The 19,884-nt window shown below is 45.3% G+C and overlaps 1 protein-coding gene across 4 annotated transcripts in view; it reads right to left on the bottom strand.

Moving 5' to 3' along the window:
* Window positions 1-19,449, bottom strand: part of RILPL2 (Rab interacting lysosomal protein like 2) — a 29,130-nt gene extending 9,681 nt beyond the window's left edge. For 2 of the 4 annotated variants that reach the window (XR_013992502.1, XR_013992503.1), the window contains exons 1-4: window positions 17,968-18,394; window positions 11,489-11,640; window positions 7,307-7,420; window positions 336-481 (exon numbers count right to left, since the gene is read on the bottom strand). Coding sequence is in view for 2 of the 4 variants with exons in the window: in XM_081037249.1 (XP_080893375.1) it covers window positions 409-481; window positions 7,307-7,420; window positions 11,489-11,640; window positions 17,968-18,300 (672 nt within the window). In the remaining 2 variants the exon portion in view is untranslated. Of the gene's footprint in view, window positions 1-278; window positions 2,321-7,306; window positions 7,421-11,488; window positions 11,641-17,967 lie in introns of those variants that run through there. The other 2 variants (XM_081037249.1, XM_081037250.1) reach the window with 2 other exon arrangements.
* Window positions 19,450-19,884: the final 435 nt, after the last annotated feature.

Here is a 19,884-nt window from a genome sequence, read left to right as displayed (position 1 = left end):
TGGGGGTCATCTGGTGCTTGTGACGATAAAAGTTAAGGCATGTTGAGCCCTTATGTGCCTGGCATACAGTAAGTATACATTTGAGCTGCTGTAATTTGTCAGCTTCTGATGCACTAGACTGGCTTCTCACATAGGCGTCAGCCGGACCTGCCTAAGGCTGGAAGTCCCTCCCCTCCGCCCATCTGCCCTTGATAGGCTGTGAGTTCCCTTCGCCCCAGCACTGGAGGCAGACTGGGACTCTGGGTACAGCCCTTGGTTTACAGGCAAAAGATCCAGGTCCAGCCCAGCTTTAAGCTTTTGTCAGCCATCATCACAGTCGTGGACAAATCACTTACCTTCTCTGAAACCTGTCCATCAAGTGGGAACCGTCTTTGCCCGCCTGCCTTGCAGGGCATCCTGATGATTCAGTCACTGTACTGTTACATCCTCACCTTGGAAGTCAGCGGCCAGAGGCGGGGCTTTAGGATGTAAAGCTGGCGCCCTGTAGGATGGATCCCAGGAGCTGACTGTTCTGCAGTCCTGCAAAGGACAGTCCCTCCCGCACCCCTCTGTGATCTCGCTGTCCATCAGCCCTGTGGTTCTGGCGTCAGGACATGGATCTGTTTCCCTAGTTGGATCTCACCAAGGTGCAGAAACCTTTCCCCTTGCTCCCTGTTAAGAGGGGAGCCCCCACAGAGGTTGCAGCAACACATGGGGTTAGCAATCGGGCCCCTGATTCAAGACTGTTGAGGTGGCATTCTGGACCAGACGTTAAACGCTGCCTACTTTTCTCGGGAGGCCACGGGGCTGTGGAGACGGCACCTGAGTTCAGCCCTACTTCCACGACTCGAGCTGGGACCCTGGACAAGTCCCACCGTGCTGTAACCCTGGTGTGCCACAGGAATGACACTGCCCAGCCCATAGAGGTATGGAGACAATGTGTGCAGACAAGGCAGCAGTAAATTGTGTCCAGTACTCATGATAGCGCATGTTGGAGAACTGGGACAGTATAGTTTCACAGGTAAGAACCCAGCCTTAGAATCAGGCATGTGCTCGCATCCTGGACAGCCACCTCCTAGCCACGTGCCCTTTCGGAGTCTCAGTTTCCAAATCTGTAAACGGGGATTAATACCAGTCCCTGTCTCCCTGGGTTTACAGGAATAAATGGGAGGGTCCACACAGCAGGGAGTCGGCGTTACGTATTACTGGAGACAGGCTCACAGGATGTGTTCCGCAGGCTCGTTAGTTCCTTCGTGGAGTGCAGCCACACCGCTATCTAGATTTCATCGATTCCCAAATGCACATTTTTCACATTTAACATCTCTGAAATCAGGATGAGCCTTAAAATCAATAGCATATTAAGTTATAATTTACAGCATTTTTTTATCTCATACCAACACACAAAATAATGGTGCATCACTTAGATTCAATGACATATAAATGCACCATATATGCACCACCATATATATATATACACACACATACACATATTGAGGGTACCAAAAAAAATGTATACAAGTGGACACTGCTCAACATTGCTCAAGCAGTTGTTAGCTGTAATCAGAAGTGTCTGGACGCTGATGGTAACCACTTTGAGCACCTCTTGTTATTGCAGAAGTCAAATGTGACTTGTGTTCATCTTTTGTTATCGGTATATATTGAGTAGTACAATTTTAATACAGTTTTCCTTTCTTAAAATGTGTATACATCTTTTTGTCACCCTTTGTTCATACACACACACACTTTACAGATTTGGAAACCGAGACTCCAAAAGATGAAAGTACCTTACACAAGGTCACATAATGCTAAGAGACCACTCTAAAAATACTTAAAAGTATGAAAGTCATTTTACTTTAATATAAAATCACGTGAAGAAAGTCATGTTAGCAAAATCAGGTAGTCACAACGTATCACCGAAATCATCACTGGAATGTCAACACCATAATTTCTGGCATTCTCTTCTCTCTCCCCGTGGGCTGATGTTTGTTGCTGCTACATGGTAAAGAGTAAGGTTGTCTGTGGAACCAGAAAAGCAGAACACTGGAGGCCCCTCTGGGTGGTTGAAGTGGGCAGGAAGTGGCCCAGCTGTGCTCTCCTCTCTCTCTGCTTTCTCCCTACCCTAGCCAAGCCTTTGGGGTGTCCGGTTCTGCAGCCGGGAAAAAGCGACCATGAGAGACCTTCACTTCCTCTTTCCTGGGCGGGCTTTGAGGGGAAACAAATGAGCAAGGACAGTGTGTCTGCGTGGCACTGAGATGATTTGGGAAGTCTTCTTGGCGGGTGGTCTTCTCGAGTCTGAGAACCGCCTTTGAACTATGTCTGCTTCCCTGATCGGAAAGAGAACCTGGGTGGAGAGAGAGAGGGGTCAGAGGGAACAGAGAGAATGAAGCAGGGGGCGCAGGAACCCCTGCTAAGTCTGTAAGCAGCTCTTGCAGGCCAGTGACTTAAACATTTATTCAGGGCTCATTACAGACGGACAGCCACTGTTCAGGAGCTTTCCATCTGTCAGCTCATTTCACTCTTATAACAACTTCAGGAGGAGTGTACAACCAATACCCCTATTTTATCGATGACCAAACTGAGGTTCTGTGAGGTTACGTAACAGGCCCAAAGTCACATTGTAAGTTGTGGACCCAGAGCCCACTGAACCACCGTGGTATAGCAACAGAATCTGCCACCTTATTTTATTTTTTATTTTAGGTGGTTTTATCATAGAGGAAGTGATAATTTCTCAATGTTACTTAAAATTATAAAAAAGATCTTTGTAAAAAATAAAGATGAACATGTAAGTTCTTAGATAAAGCACAGAGAGATATCCCAAGACGTGAATACCAAACTTTCAGTGTTCTCCCCCTCATATGCAGTTTTGAAAGGGAAGAACGATGTCTGGGGTTCATCGCCAAGTACAATCTCAGCGCTATTTCCAGCTATGAGAAAGAGGCAAAGATGGCCAGTGGCTGAAAAGTCAGGGAAGGGGACCTGGGCTCTTCTTATCCAACACAAACCCCTGAGCATGGCTAGCAGCTCTGCCAGCAATGGTGGGGGCAAGGCCTTGACTGGTGTTTGGATACAGGCCTTAGTGCTCAGTTATCCTCCCCTGAAACTGCACACACTCCCACCCACCCACCCTGCCTCCGGAAGTGATATCACCCGCCCAGTCCAAGCCAGGAACCCGGGAGTTGTTCTCAACTTCTCTCTCCTTTCATCTGCTATGTCTTAGTCACCGTGCCCCAAATACGTCGCCAGCCTCACCACATCTCATCTCCTCCACTGCCACCCCCAGTCCGAGTCACAGCGGCCTCCCTACCACATCTCATCTCCTCCACTGCCACCCCCAGTCCGAGTCACAGCGGCCTCCCTGTCACTCCTGTAACAGCCAGAATATCCGAGTCACTATGCAGAGCTAAGTCATTCCTCAGCGTAAGCCCGTCCATGGCTCCCCGTGGTCTGCAGGATAAAGACAAAAATCCTTCACAGCATGACCTACTTCTTCAGAAAGTCCTTCCTTCCTTCCTTCCTTCCTTCCTTCCTTCTTTCCTTCCTTCCTTCCTTCCTTCCTTCCTTCCTTCCCTCCCTCCCTCCCTCCCTCCCTCCCTCCCTCCCTCCTTCCTTCCTTCCTTCCTTCCTTCCTTCCTTCCTTCCTTCCTTCCGCTAAAAAAGCTTGTCTGGCCAGGAAATCGTGGCCTCATGCTCTTTAAACATGAGTCTGCAGGCTGGCTAGTGTTCAGAACCAACATTTTATTTTCGTCACATCAGGCTCAAATTCCACTTAAGTGACCCAAAGAACCCCCCTAGAAGAGGCAGAAAGAAACCCGCAGTGTACGCCTTCCGGAAGGAAGCCTTGTTTACCATGGGCCACTCACCTAATGAAAGCCCTAAGGAAACACCTGCTACAAGGTGGAGACTCCCTTTCATTACCTTACCTCAGGAGACCTTTCCTTGGGAAAGAAACACTCCCAATGGCCTTGTTTTGACTGTCCCCCAATCCTCTACAGAGCAGCCAGAGTGATCTTGTATATGTCAACACAGTCCTGTGAACGGTTCCCCAGCTAAAACCCTCCAGTGTCTTCCCAATGCGCTTACAATGAAACCCACAGTCCTCACCGGGACCCACTCGGTGGCCTGGAGTGACCAGGACTCCTCCTGTCACTCCCACCTCACCTCCATTTTCTGCAGCTCCAGCCACCACACTCTGTTCCACAAGCCGTCTGTAGCCTCAGGCCTTTACACTACTGTTCCCTCTGCAGGAATGCTTTTCCTTCAAGTCTTTCAGGGCTCAGCTTGAAGGCCGCTTCCTCACAGAAGCCTTCTAGAATGTCCCAGTTCTAAAGCAGCCCCTATCAACCGTTCCCCCAGCACCCTATTTAATGGTCTTTTTAGCGTGTGTGGCTATTTGAAATTGTCCTGTCAATACGTTTCCTTACCAGTCCACTCTGACTCCCCCTCTTCCCCTCACGGTCCCCTCCCCTCGGCCCTTTGTTGCCACCGCCTGGGTGCTTCTCCATCCCTTGAGGATTCCCTTAACTCTGCTCACACATTTGTAAAATGGCCTTTCTTTAAATCTTTGCACTCGCTCCTTTTGAAGGCGCCATTTAGTTTTTGCCAGGACCCTGGCTGACAGACCCTGGGACCCCACCATGTTACTCCTGGGTATCTATCCTGGGAAATTCACACACAGGTCCATGGGAAGACATGAATCTGCCTGAAGATGTTCACTGCAGCACTGTTTACAGTGTGGGTTGCTGGGGCAACCTGGGATTCCACCGCTGCGAGAGGGGGCTTAAGCTGGGGTGGGAGCAGCAAGCTGGATGTCTACCGCACTAGATGGATAGATTTTAAAAACCGATGTCCATCGACAGATGAGTGAATAAACAAAATGTGGTCCGTCCACACACTGGAATATTATTCAGCCATAAAAAGGAAATTCTGACACAAGCTACAACATGGATGAACCTGGAGGACATTGTGCTACGTGAATTAAGCCAGTCACAAAGGACAGATACTGTAGGATTCCACTTATATGAGGGACCTAGAAGAGTCAGATTCAGAGAGACAGAACGTAGAATGGTGGCTGCCAAGGGCTGTGGGGAGGAGGAAAGGGGGAGTTAGTGTTTAATGAGCACAGAATTGCAGGATGAGACGATGAAAAAGTTCTGGAAATGAAGAGTGGTGATGGTTGCACAACACTGGAAATGTACTAAATGCAACTGAAACACTGAAAAATAGTTAATAGTTAATAGTTAATAGTTAAGATCGTAAATTTCATTATGTATATTTCATCGAAACTAAAAAGAAAACTTGAAAAAAATCATTTGAACTCAGTTACTGAAGCTCCAAGGATCTTCCCGTGTACTGACTAAACCCGTCTAACCCCGTGTCCCCTGGGGTGACCACTAGCTATGTGTGGCTTCTGAGCTGTTGAAACATGACTGGTTTTTAACTGAAATGTGCTGTCAGTGTCAAATATACATTCTGTTTTTATTATGAAAAAAACAGAATGTAAAATATATCATTAATAATGCTTTGCAGTGATCCCATGGTGAAGTTATAATATTTTGGATATACTGGGTTCATAAAATATATTACTAAAAAACAGAGTGCCTAAGAAGAAAAAAACAAGAATAGTGAAAAAACACAGTACTAGGAAACAGAATGAAGTGTTAAACAGAAACTCTGTTACGTATTGAAAATACGTCTACACGAAACAACATACACTTTAGAACATATTGAATCCCATATTAGAGTGGCTGGGGGAGGGGAGGAGAGCTAGGAAGTAGAAAGGGATGAAGATAAAAAGGAATAAAAAAACACCACCACCATGGCACATTCATGGTGTTGTGCCATGAATTGAGAATCACTAACCTACCTTGTTCCTGAGATCCAAAAAATAAAACAAAGGAAAAAAAAACGTGTTTCTCCTCTCTTGAAACAAAGGCATTGTAAACCTGCCCTGGAAGGTAACCCCGAATTTCTGACCCCTCAAAAACATTTCCATGTGAAACGGGAGCCAGCAGAGTCCTTGGTGTATCCCCAGCACCCAGCACAACTCCTGGCACAACACAGATGCAGGTTTGTTGACTGACCAACTACTGAATGAACGGAAAAAAGGAGGTCCCCTCAGCTGTCTGCCAAGAGCTCTCCCTCAGAAGCGGGACTAATGGAGCAAGAGCAGAGGTGGCAGCCTGGTGCCCAGGACCCAGTGAAGCCTGCAAAGGTGGTTCATTTGGCTTGTTCAGTCTTTATTTTTAAAATTTGCCAGCATTTGGAAATCAGATTCCATGAACAAATCTGATTTCTTGCCTTTTCTCAAGAATCAGAAACTCTGGCAGCATGTTATCCCTCAGCCATACAGAATTGAGGGGAAAAATGTCCCCTTGCCCCCCCACCCTCCCCATCACTCACCCACATTAAGTGTTCTGGCCCCAGAAGGCATTTGAAATTGAAAACCCTGACCGAGGCTGTTCCTCAGTTTCCATCAAAGAGACCAGAGGCTGGCAAACTATCACCAGATAGGACATTTTCTGAGCGACAAGGCAAACAGGTTGTTAGTTCCAGATGGGCTGGAGGGAGGGTGCGCCTGAGAAAGCACCTCTCAAAGTGTGGGCCAAGGGTTCCCCACGTCTGAAGCGCCATGGGGACTTATTAAAAATCCAGATTTCTAGGCCTCATCCTCAAAACACTGACATGATTTCAGAGAATCTGAATTTAAACAAGCATTCCACGCTGTGTGGTTTGAGGCACGGCACCGGCACCTGAAGACACAAGGGCTTCACGAGAGTGTGTGAACAGGAGGGTACTATTTAAAGGAAGCTGGATCACGTGTCCCATCGTTGGGTCACACAGTGTCCTCCCAAGTTGGAGGAAAGAGAGATGATGAATTAACCCCATCAAGTCCAATAATTACTGTTACTGTTTTTCTTATTGTTGTAATCGTATTTTTGTTTGTTTGTTGTTGTTTTTTTGGTAATTGTTATTGGCTCATAGGGAGGCAGTGGATGCAGACTCGGGACTTCCTTGGGTTCAAATCCTGACTTCACTATTTACGATCTGTGTGACCTCCCTTGGACACATTATGCTACCTCTCAGTGGACACCTGTAAAATGGGGTAAGAACAGCTCCTACCTCACAGGGTAGTTATGATGAGCCAATGAATCCATGTGTCAAGTACTTAGACTACTGCCTGGAAGACAGATCACACCAGCACTGAGTTTTCCTATCAGTTGCAGCACCACCAGCAGAGCAAGACATCCCCATCCCAGGTGGCTGGCCAGCCCCCTGTTACCCCCCTCCTTCCTTTAGCACTTATTTAGTGGCAACAGGGGTGACTTACAGCTTCCTGATGATTGTCTTCTCCTCCCTGTTGCTGCTGGCATTGCTGGCCCTGGCAACCAGCGTATCCTTTTCTCTTCTTCCTCCTGGGCCTTCTCTCGCTGGAATCAGGCCGCTGGGAGGAGACAGGGGGGAGGACAAATAGATGGGTTGTTGTATTGCGGACCTCTTATCTGAGCAGCCTGAAAGTTATCTGAATAACTATCATGATAATAATATGATCATCACTGAAAGCTCTAGAGTCAGAAAGATTGTGACCCACATCATGAGCACCTTCGCTCCGCATCTCTGATGTCGTCACCTTTCTTTCTCTTGTCTAATCACATTGGCAAGTACTTCAAGCTTCTCCACTTTACAGGAATATGACCCTGTATAAATTCTCTGACTTAAGCCTTGATTTCCTAATTGGAATAATAAGGATAATAAGAGCACCTACCTCCTAGGATTGAGGGATTAAGTGAGATAATAATATATGGCACTGATTCATTCAACAAATATTTACCAGGCTCCTACTGTGCCAGGGTGCTATAACTACAGCAATGAACAAAACAGACAAAATATCTTCTCTCATGCAATTTATATTCCAGTGGGGAAGGAAACAGTAGACAAATAAATAAGTAAAATAAAAACAGATAAGGCGAGTCAGATGGCAATAAGAGCTAGGTTGATACTGATTGACAAGATACTGAGGTCAGGTGATGCAAAGAAGGCCAGTATTTTCTGGGACTTAACGTACAGAAGTTGGAAGATGGCCACTCTTTCACTTGTTCAACTGTACTGTCAGAAGCTGTATTTCCTAAGATTCAGAGAAGGACTGTCTGTAATACAAGATAATGAGGACAACAAACAAAGAGAAGCAGAGAGGAAAGAACGAGGCACCAAGTCCCTGGGGCCAACCTTGAGACCTTCGCTGCAGTTTTTACTTTATATCTGAGAGCAATTCCAGGATCCTTCCCAGCTATGTGGGCCAATAAATTCCTTTTTGTGCCTAAACTAGTTTGAATCAGATTTCTGTCACTTGCATCCAAGAGAAGCCTGACCACAATGAAGCATTTCAATGCATGACCCAGTGAGCTCATTAGACCCACTGCGGTATTAGGTGCTTACTGCTCAATGTATGCCTTCTTGTGCTGTTTCCTTCGTGCTATGGACTGAACCGTGTCCTCCCAGAATTCGTATGTTGAACACCTAACCCCAATGTGATAGTATTTGGAAACAGGAACTTTGGAAGACAAGTAGGGTTAGATGGGGTCATGAGGGTGGGGACCTGATGATGGGATCAGTGCCCTTGTAAGAAGAAACACCAGAGGGCCTGCTGTCTTTCTCTCCCCACCATGTGAGGACACAGCCAGAAAGAAGCTTTCTATAAGCCAGGAAGAGTTAGAACCAACCATGCTGACACCTTGATCTTAAACTCATAGCCTCCAGAACTGTGAGAAAAGAAATTTCTATTGTTTGAACTGTGAGAAGAAATTTCTATTGTTTGAAACATCCAGTCTATGATATTTTATTACAGCAGCCCAAGCTGACTATGACACCACTTTTAGGTATGCGTTTCAGAGAGCAGAATTCAGCCTTCTCTCTCCTTCTTTGCAAAGAGTGGGCTCTTACTATTTAATATTACTTCTATTTTTATTATAATAATGTTTCATAATAGGCATCGTCTAAAAATTCCCTTTTCCCATTAGCTGTTGTTACACGACATCCTAAAACTCAGGGATTTAAGACAATAGTGATTTGTGATTCCTGATCGAGGCTGTTTCTCATGGTTGGCTGGGGCATTCTCCTGCTGGTTCTCAGGTGGCTGCATGCACTGCTGGGTCAGCTGGGGGTTGGGCACAGCTGGGGCTGTCAGCTGGGGTACCTCGGCTCTCCTTCCCATGACCTCTCCATGTGACTGTCTGGAGTTCCGTCCCAGGATGATGGTCTGAAGGCAGAGTTCCAAGAGCACACAGACAGAAGCCTCAACGCCTCTTAGAGCTCTACCCCAGGATGCCAAACAGCATCACTTAGACCACATTCCATTGCTCAAAGCAAGTCACACGGCTGCCGAGATTCAAGGAAAGGGAAAAGACTCTACTTCTTGATGAGAGTGGAAAGGTCTCCTTGCAAAAAGCGTGCAGGACAGGAAGGGTTGTTGTGGCTGTTTGGGGAAACAGCCTACCGTATCTGCCTTCAATTTTAAACGTTTGTGAGTCTGAGCTGGGGCCTGCAAACCGATGCCGTTGCTAAGAGAGCACCTCGCCTGGCATGTGGGTTTCTCCAGAATATATAACACAAGAGACTACACAGAATCCTGCTGTCTGTCTGCTGGCCTGTACCAGATGGGAAGTGCACATCTGTTGTTCTCTGAGAATTCAAAACTGCAAATAAAGTGTGCTGCTTTTATTCACTAACAAGCTGCTCACGGCATCAGCAATTTAGCAGGTCCTGTTTTTAACTACCTGTGTCTGCAGTACTTATTAAGTGAGATGAAGACAGGTCTTTCCATTAGCAGGCTTCCTACCTCAGCAGAAGGAAGGCAATTAAATTCCTGTTGGCAGAACTCAGCCTTTTTAGATTTGCTTTCCTAGAGCGTCTTTACTGTAGCTGCTCTCTTAATGATGTCCCACTGGAAGAGTTTAAAGAATAAGATCACTTGGGCTCAGTTTTGAATCAGGACAGGTCCTTACTTCCAAACGTTCAGGGTCCAAATGTGGCATGAAAATGGGAAGCCCAGACTCTGATGTCAGGCTGTCTGAGGTCAGGTCACACCGCTGCCACCATCAGCAGTGGACTTTAGGCAGGGACTTGGCCAGGCAACACCATCTATAATCTTGGGAGTCACGTTACCTTAACTCAAGCTTGTGGACACTCACTGAAACAATGCTTGGGATACACTTAGAGTGCCTGGCACATGGCAAGCATGGGGCAATATGAGCTGGTGCTGCGTTTTTATTCTCTGGGCCTTTCCTTCTTCTGCCTTGAAAGAAATTTGCTTTGTTTAATGCAGTGTTTCTCAGAATTATTCTACTATGGTGCCCCTTTTTCAAGAAATACCTACGAGAAAAGCAACATTTTGGGAAATAGTGGCGCAGATGGATACAGCAAGGTACCAACCTGAAATATCAACAGCTTCCTTATTTCCTCTTTCTAGTCCTATAGTCCCTTCTCTACACATATTATTGTGATCTTTTATAACTATTTTTTCTTTTTTAAGGAGGGCACAGTTCCCAGTGGCCCATGTGGGGACCAAACCGGCCACCTTGGTCTTATTAGCACCACGCTATAACCAACTGAGCTCAACGGCCACCCCTATAACTTTTAATTTTTATATAATTTCAAACTTACAGAAAAGTTATAAGATTAGTACAAAGACTTCCCAAATACTCTTTACCCAGACCCCCCAATTGTTACCTATCCGTCCATTCATCCATATATCTATCTTCCTTCTGAATCACTTGAGTATAAATTGGAGCTATGGTACCCCCTTACTCCTGAATACTTCGTGGTGTATTTCCAAAGTAGGATCTCTTACGTAACCAGGTAATTCAGTTATCAGAATCATCACACAGGTGGTTTCACACAGTACGTCAGACCTACTCATTCCCTTCGTTCACACCTCCCAAGGACTTCTATCATGACACTTGCAAATAGGAGCCCTTTGCTATAGCCAACCAGGTGTCCGTACTCCCCCATGTCTTCCTGACCGTCCTCTACCTGTGTATCAGGTTGTGCCACGCTGGGCCTCTTAAATAGGCCCCGCTGGTTCCCATCTCGGGGTCTTTGAACTTCTTGCTCCACTTGGACCCCGGTGAATCTTTCCACGGTTGGCTGCTTCTTCTCATTCACCTCGGAGGGTGGTTCCCGACCACCCAATCTGAAACAGGTCCTTCCCCACCTCCCCGGCACTTCATCCTCATGTCACCTTGTTTAATACTCATTAGTCTGAGTGTTTCTTTCAGGCTTCTTTGCTGACGGCCTGCCTTCCCCCTAGATCAGCGTGGACTTTTCTCCGTTGTGTTCACTGCTACACCCCCACGGCCAGGAATCGTGTCTGGCCTGTAGTGGGTCTTCAATAACTTGGCTAAATGAACATAAGAACCAATGTGTAACGTGTCAAGGAAATGCAGGCAGGGCCTGGCTGCGTGGTGTGGGCTCCCACCCTTGGCGGGGAACCCCCCACCCCCACAGCAGTGCCCACCTCTTGTAACACTGCAGCTCTTCCTGTACCACCAGCAGCTGGGACTTGAGCTTATTGCGCTCCTGAAGTACGTCCCTCAGTTCCTGCAGAGTGAAGCGTGGTCGGTTGGGATCCGTCAGGTCAACCACCATCTTCTCTGGTCCCAGGTTTACCTGTAAGAAAAGAGGTCACTTCCAAGTTTCCATCACAAAAATGGGCTATCCAAACCCAGAAAGTTCTCTTGTTCTGTTACTCCCAGGGACCCGAGGGGAAGAGATGTTGCCTGCTGGAAGAGTTCGGTTGACGGTAAAGAAGCAAAAGTTCTGAGTACCACCATTTTCCAAGAAAAGAACCAGGGCTCCTGGGAAAATGGCTGATTCCAGGGCTGGAACAGGGAAAGCACAAGACGAGCCTGGACTATTTCGTTGTGTAAGGGATGGAGACAGAGCAAAATGTCACAGTTTGAAGGAGCTCCTAGTGGCCAAACTGAAAACAATCTGAGTTCCAAAATGAATAACAACAGGAGTGGATAATAACATATCAGATAAAAGAGAATTCAGGAATCCACACTTAATATTTTAAATTAATTAATGGGAATGTGATAGTTAATTTTATGTGTCAGCTTGAATGGGCTAAGGGATGCCCAGAGACCTGGTTAAATAGTATTTCTGGGCGTGTCTGTGAAGGTGTTTCTGGAAGAGATTAACATTTGAATTGGTAAACTGAGTAAAGGCAGACAGCCATCACCAGGGTGAGTGGGCATCACCCAATCAACTGAGGGCCCAAACAGAACAAAAAGGTAGAGAAGGGTGAATTCACTCTTTCTTCTCTCTCTCCCTCTCTCTCTGAGGCTCCTGGTTCTTGGGCTTTTGGACTTTTTGGACTCAGACTAGGACGTACACCATCAGCCCCTTGATTCTCGGGCCTTCTGGCTCAGACTAAATTATACCACCGGCTTTTTTTGGTTCTCCAGCTTGCAGATGGCATATTGTGGGACTTCTCAGCCTCCATAAGTGCATGAGCCAATTCCCACAACAAATCTCCTCTTACATCTCTGTCTGTATCTATCTATATCCTATTCATTGTTTCTCAGGGAAACTCTGACTAATACAGGGGAGGCAGGGATCTGTACTTTATAGCAGAATGCCAGCTAATAAGTGTAGAAGATGATAGAATTGAAAAAAATCACCCTTTTGCAACCATCCTAGTAGTAATTGATTTGGACAAGACTAATAAATGGATCTAAAACCTTTGGGTGAAAGCTTGTTGGGGAACGGGATACCTTACACAGTTGCAAAGTATTTTCCCACAGGCTACTGATTAATTACAGAGGGAACAAAGGCATCTTTACAACATGTAGGAAGATTGCAGACACTCCCTTGAGACCAGGAGGCTGAAGTCACCATCACCGATGATGACAAACTGACTTTAGGTGCCTCCTGACACGATACACCGAGGTCACGGCTTCGCTTCAGTGGTATTCCTGCCAAACATGGATAACTTGAATCTAATCACGAGGAAGCATCAGAACAAACACAAATGGAAGTACATTCTACAAACCAACTGCTGTATAAGCTTTGAAAATGCTAAGGTCATGAAAGACAAGAAAAAACAGAGGAACGGTCCCAGATTAAAGCCACTTAAAGACATGTACCATACGACCCTGGGTTGGACCGCGCATCAGGAAATAAAATGCTAGAATGGACATTATTGTGAATTTTGAATATGGATGGTCTATTAGATTCTAGGATTCTATCAACTTTCCCCCTGAATTTCAGCATTTACTATGGGTACGTACTAGTGTGTCTTTGGAGATACCCACTGAAGTATTTAGGGTAAATGATCCTAATCTTTTATTAATCCTGCAACTAACGTATGTCTGCTCAAATGGCTGAGCAAAAATCTCTGAGTGAACAAACAGTATACATACACAAATATTATTTTTGTATGTGTACACATGTGTATATGTATATGTGTATATGTATACATATTAGGTTGGTGCAAAAGTAATTGCGGTTTAAAAGGTTAAAAATAATTGCAAAAACCGCAATAACTTTTGCACCAACCTAATACCTGTTGTTTTCACCTGAATACAACCCCTGGATCAAGGTGAGAGGTATACAGGTACTTACCTTGCAACGCTTCCATAGGTTTGACATTTTTTCAAACTAAAAAAATAAACATTTAAAAACAACCCGTGCATTAATAGAACAGTTAAATAAACTAAAACACAACCACACTCTGGAATATCCTAGAGTAAGGCACACCATACAGAGAAAGGCAGCAGTGCCATTGTTCCTCATATCAGCCTGAAAGCACAGTGATGTAAGGGGCTGTGGGGAAAAGGGCACTTATTGCTGAGGGGGCAGAGCTCCTGAACCTCTTGGAGTGAAATCCGGCAAAACGTATCAAAATTTCACACGCACCCTTCCTTTGACCCAGTGAGTCCATTTCTTCTAGATATATTCTCCCTCTGGGGCGAAATGACATGTGTCAGTGTTATTCATTGTTGCACGTGCTAAAAGCAAATGATTGGAAAATATCTTTTGATTAGAGACTAGTTAAAGCAGAGATCCTTAACCTCCTTTTGTGCCATGGACCCTTTAGGCAATGTGGTAAAGGTCATGGAGATGCCTTCTCAGAGCAATGTTGTATTTTGTTTCTATTACAGTTGACATTCTGTATTATACTAGTTTCAGGTGTACAGCACAGTAGGTAGACATTTCTATAACTTATGAAGTGATCCCTCAATTAGTCTAGTACTCACCTGGCACCATACATATTTATTACAATATTGTTCACTATATTCCCTATGCTGTACTTTACATCCCTGTGACTGTTTTGTAACTGCTAATATGTGCGTCTTAATCCCTTCCCCTTTTTCACCCAGCCCCTACAAACCCCTCCCCTCTGGCGACTAGCAGTTTGTTCTCTGTATCTAAGAGTCTGTTTCTGTTTTGATTGTTTATTTTGTTCTTTAGATTCCACATATAAGTGAGATCATATAGTATTTGTCTTTCTCTGACTTATATCATTTAGCATAATACCCTCTAGGTCCATTTGTAGAACAATGTTTTTAAATGTATAAAATTAAAAGCACAGGATTACAAGGAAACCAACTAAGATGACATATGCTCACCAAAATCTTCTAAAAGCAAGTTTATGAATAATACACCTACTTTTTAAAATTAAGTAACACAATCTAGCCACAGATGTAATAAAATGCTGAACAACAAAGTTTTGACATTGTATTCCAGTACAGTGCAGCGGGACATGAAAATATCTGTGATTTCCATTGGTAAGTATCACAGGTACTGCTAATATTACTGTGGTTTGCTGTTTACATTCATAATTGAAAAAAGTGATGCATTTCAGTTGGAGGTCAATGAAAATAAAAATATAATTTTTTCCCATGCAAGTGCATGGACCTCTTGGATTCGAATCATGAGCCCCGGCGGTGGGAGGGAGGGAGGGTCCAAAAACTCAAGAACCCTCACAATGAACAATTGGTAATATTCTACAATGGAAGTTTTGAAAAGCCATTAAAAGGTGAGCAAGCTCTTTATATTCTGACTTAGTATAACTTTCCTGCTATGTTAAGTGAAAATAAGCAAGAGTCAGAGCAGAGTATATACCATAACACCATTTGTATAAGAAAATGGAAAAATATATTCACATCTGCTTGTGTTTGCATAAAGTATCTCTGGAAGGATACACAAGAAACTGAGCATTTAAATTTTTTTCCATGGAGGGAAAATGTAGAGAGAGATGGGGAGGGAGTTTTTTCAAGGCAAATACTTTTGTACCTTTTAAATTTTGAAATTAAAATTTTAAAAAAGAAAGGAAAGAACTACTTCACACCCATTAGGATTATCACTATTTTTTTAAAAAATGAAACTAAGTGTTGGCAAGGATATGGAAACACTGAAACTCTTGTGCACTGCTGGTGGAAATGTAAAATGGTACAGTCACAATGGAAAACTGTATGGCAAGTCCTTAAAAAATTAAAAATAAAATGATTGTATGATCCAGCAATTCCAATTCTGAGAATATATCCAAAAGCATCAAAAGCAGGGACTTGAAGAGATTTTTATACACCCATGTTCATAGCAGCATTATTCACACCAGCCAAAAGGTAGAAGCAACCCAAGTGTCCATCAACAAATCATGGATAAACAAAATGTAGTCCAGTCATACGATGGAGTGTTATTCAGCCTTTAAAAGTGAGGAAATTCTAACATATGCTACAACATGGATGAACCTTGAGAACATTAAGCCAAGTGAAAAAACCAGTCACAAAAGGACAGATATTATAAGACTACTTACAGGAAGTACCTAAAATAGACAAATTCATAGAGATAGAAAGTAGAACAGTAGTTACCAAAGGCTGGGGGGAGGGAGACATGAGGAGTTGTTTAATGGGGAAAGAGTTCCAGTTTTGCAAGATGAGGAGAGTTCTGGAGAGGATGGTGGTGATGGTTGCACAACCATGTGAACGTACGTAATGCCACTGTACTTAAAAATGGTTAAGATGGGGGTAAAATGGTTAAGGTGGTAAATTTTATGTGTACCTTATCACAATTAAAAATAATAATTAGTAAAAGAAAAAATAAGGCATGTTTTTATGAACTGTAGTGGCACTCTTCTGCCTTTTCATTCTCTCTGCCTTTTCCCCAACCCCACCCCCATTCTTAAGACTGCAGCTTGGGAGGCAAATGTTCCATCTCATGTGCTGGCTGGTGAAGCCTGTCCACTGTGCCCCACACAGGAAATGACCAACCCCTGCACACATCACACTGTTCGTGGTCCACGTGGGGCTTCCTCCGTAGCCTGTGCCTGGAGTTGGAGACAACAGGAAAAGAGCACGTGATGTAAGCTAAGTGATCCTGGGCAAGTCACTGAACTGCCCTTGAGTCTCAAAAGCCAGGCTCCTTTGCTCATCAAGACATTCAACCATCTCATATGATGGATACATTAACTGCAAATATACAAGTCACCATGACTAATGTGCAGATGAAATACAAGTGCACCAGGGAAGCTACCAGAACCTTCAGTCTTCCCGGTGAATTTCGGCGCCCTGTTCCTGCTGGGCTTTCATGGCGCGCGCCTCAGTTTGTAATCTTGCATTCAAGGCTGTGTGTCTTACCTCTCTCGCTAGAAGGCAGGGAGGGACCTTGCCTGGCTTACTTCCATAGCCCCAGAGCCGGGCACAGTACACTCTTCAGATGTTAGAATAACAAGTAAAGTCAAAGGGCTATTTTATAATGGCATGGTTAAGACTAGTATCTCTGAGCTCAAATCCCGCCTCTACTTCTTACTTGCTCTAAGTTCTTTTACCTAAGTCCAATTACCTAACTGTTCTGTGCCTCCGTTTCAGTAAAACGGGTATAATATAGTGTGAAGATTAAATGAGAGAGTCCGCTTTAGGACACATTTTTTTTTTTTTAACTGTGGCTGGAGACCAACTACAGAGTCATGATGTTAGTTTAGTGAGTTGCATCAAGAATTTAAAAACTCATAAAAATAGAATAGGAAAGTATGTCTGTGCATCATGTTTAGTAAGGGTGAGAGCTGGGGTACACTGATTCTTGAAATGTAATTTTATAAAAGGGAGGTACAACATATCTACACTAAAATGTACTAATTTGGAGTTTATAGCTTGGTGATTTTTACCATATGTATACACCCAGATAACTACTATAAATTTCCCTCCTGCTTCCTCCCACTGTCCCCTTCGTGGGGTTCCATCAGTCTGTCTTCTGCAAGTAAAGCTGGTTTTGCCTGTTCTTGAGTTTAACCCACAGTAGGCTCTTTTGTGCCTGCCTTCTGTCTCGCAATGTAACACCTGTGCAAGTCATACATTCAGTTGTGTCCTTTTTCATAGCTGTGTAGTATTCCACTGTATACCACAAATGTAACAATCCATCCATTCCTCTGTTGCATTTGGATTGTTTCCAGTTTGGCACAATTATGAATACAGCCCGCTCTGATTATTCTTACATGTGTCTTTTTGAGGTCACAAACACTAATTCCTCTTCAGCAAAGTTTCATTTCTTAATCGAGGTCAAAGATTCTCCAAGTGTGATGCCTGGACCAATAGCATCAGCCTCACCTGGGAAACTGTTAGAAACACACATTCTCAGGTCCCGGTCCAGACCTAGTGAACCGGAAACTCTGGAGCTGAGGCCAGGAAATCTGTGTAGTAACGAACATTCCAAGTGATTGTGATGCATGGCAAAGCTTGAGAACCATGCTCTAGCTTATGCTCAAACACGCTGGAAGGCACTGATTTAGAACATACTCAGTACGTGTCCCAGCACCTAGTAAATGCTCAATAAATATTAACTGTCGTAGTGCTTGCACTCTGACAACTGAATTCTTGCAGTTATTTGTTTCGAGGGGCTCTATGTTGGATAGAGGACAGGGGCCTCCCTGCCCGTGGGCGCTCCCCCACGCATCTCAGGCTGCTCCGGGCCGAGCCCCCCTCGTCCCGCACTCACCTCGCGGGTGGCCGCGGAGCCCTCTCCCCGCAGCCTCTCCACCTCCTTCCTGAGGTTGTCCCGCTCCATTCTCAGCTCCTCCACAGCGAGGTTGCCCTCATTCACCAGCGTCTCCAGCATCTCCAGGACGCGGACAATTTTGAACTGCAGCTGTGTCACCCGCGGGTCGCTGCCCAGGGCCATCAGCTCGCGGCCCACCACGTAGGAGATGTCATACACGTCCTCCACGGTCAGCTGGAAGGGGCTCTTCCTCAGAGCCCCCTCGGGCCCAGCCTCGTCACCCTCCTCTTCGTCTTCCTCCCCTTCCTCCTCTCGCAAAGGGGGCTCTTCCATGGCCGCCCAGACCCCTGCAGCCTCGGGAGCCGCTGTCTAGGAGTCTCCAAAGGTCCAACTTCCTCCCGACTCGGAAAACTTTCGGCTGGGCGGAGGACCCTGCCTGCCCTCGGCTGGGGGATGGCCCAGGAGCCGCCAATCAGCGCAGCGGAGGGGTGGGCCGGAGGGCGGGGGGAGGGAGGCCGCGCGGCGCTGCTCTCCCGCCCCGACGCCGGGTGCGCGGGCCACTGAGGACGGTGCAGAAGAGCGGCCTCCAGGATGTGGTTTGGGGCACGGAAGAACAACGGAAAGGGAAGGCAGCCGAAAAGAGGAAAGGAGAGGTGACGGGGTGACAGTGACTGCTCCCCGCCTGGGAACTTTTGCAAACCGGAGGAGGAGCTGCGGCCGCGAGCCCCGCCCTTAACGGCAGCCGCGACCGACGCCGATTTCCATGGAGACGAGGGCGGAATTTCCCACGCGAGTCCGGGAGAATAAAAAGCACACAACTTTTTCCTTTCTACACGCGAGCTTTCAAACCTTAGGCTGTGCAATGCACGTGGAGGGAGCTCTGTGAAGGAAGATGCGCGGAGCTCCCAGGCCAATTTGTCGTCAGGACCAGACGCATCTGACCCTCCGTAAAGTGGAGAGTCCCTGTGCTGTGCACTTTGCTCGTTCCTGGGCTCCTAAACTTAACGTGGCCTTGGCCAAGTTACTTAATTCCCCTGAGCCTCAGTTTCCCCCCTGTAAATAGCAGTATTGACGTGGGAGAATTGCTGCGAATAATATATTAGAGGAAATCATGAGATAATGCGTGTGACAAAAAGCACTTAGGAAGCACTAAAAAAATGTTAGCTGGTATTCTTCTTTCTTTCCTCCAACAAACATTAAGCTTGCCTGTAAGACACTTCCACACAGGGGTTGGGGTGGGAGGAATAATAAACGACAACAAATTCAGTCTATTTTGAAAATTAGAAAGTCCCCTACAGGTACAGATACACAGGGTATGACTGAGAATGTTAGCAGTGCGGATTACAAAACCAATGACTTCAGGTTTGATTAGAGGTTCGTAATAGTCATAGGCAGAAAACGCAGCAATGGAGCTTGCCCTTCCCAGGGATAGATTGCCAGCTCTCTGTTGTAGATGGACCTGATTTTCTCCACACTGAAGTTCTAAAATCACAATGGAGAGTGGACAAAGATAAACAAACAAACAAAAAGCAAAGCAAACAAAACATACTATTTTCAGAGGGTACAATGTTCTAATGATTGAAGGGAGGCTCCAGGGCAAAGGCTCAGTAATCCATAAATTACAGACGTTACACCAGTGATTAAAGACTGAGTCAAATACTAGGCTTACCATAAATAAAATATGGTATATCATACAATGGAATATCATTCAGCGGTAAAAGCATGAAGGAATAGAATAGAGAGCCCAGAAATAAAACCTCACATATACGGTCAGATGATTTTCGACAGGTGTGTCAAGATCATTCATTGGGGAATGGACAGTCTTTTCAACAAATGGTTTTGGAAAATTGGATACCCACACGCAAAAGCATGAGTCAAAATGGATCAAAGACCTAAACCTTAGAACTCTTAAAAATC

The sequence above is a fragment of the Rhinolophus hipposideros genome (genome assembly GCF_964194185.1).
Source record: "Rhinolophus hipposideros genome assembly, chromosome: 24".
NCBI classification, from domain to species: domain Eukaryota; kingdom Metazoa; phylum Chordata; class Mammalia; order Chiroptera; family Rhinolophidae; genus Rhinolophus; species Rhinolophus hipposideros.
The sequence above is the reverse complement of the archived record's forward strand: the minus strand, read 5'-3'. Positions and strand labels throughout refer to the sequence as shown.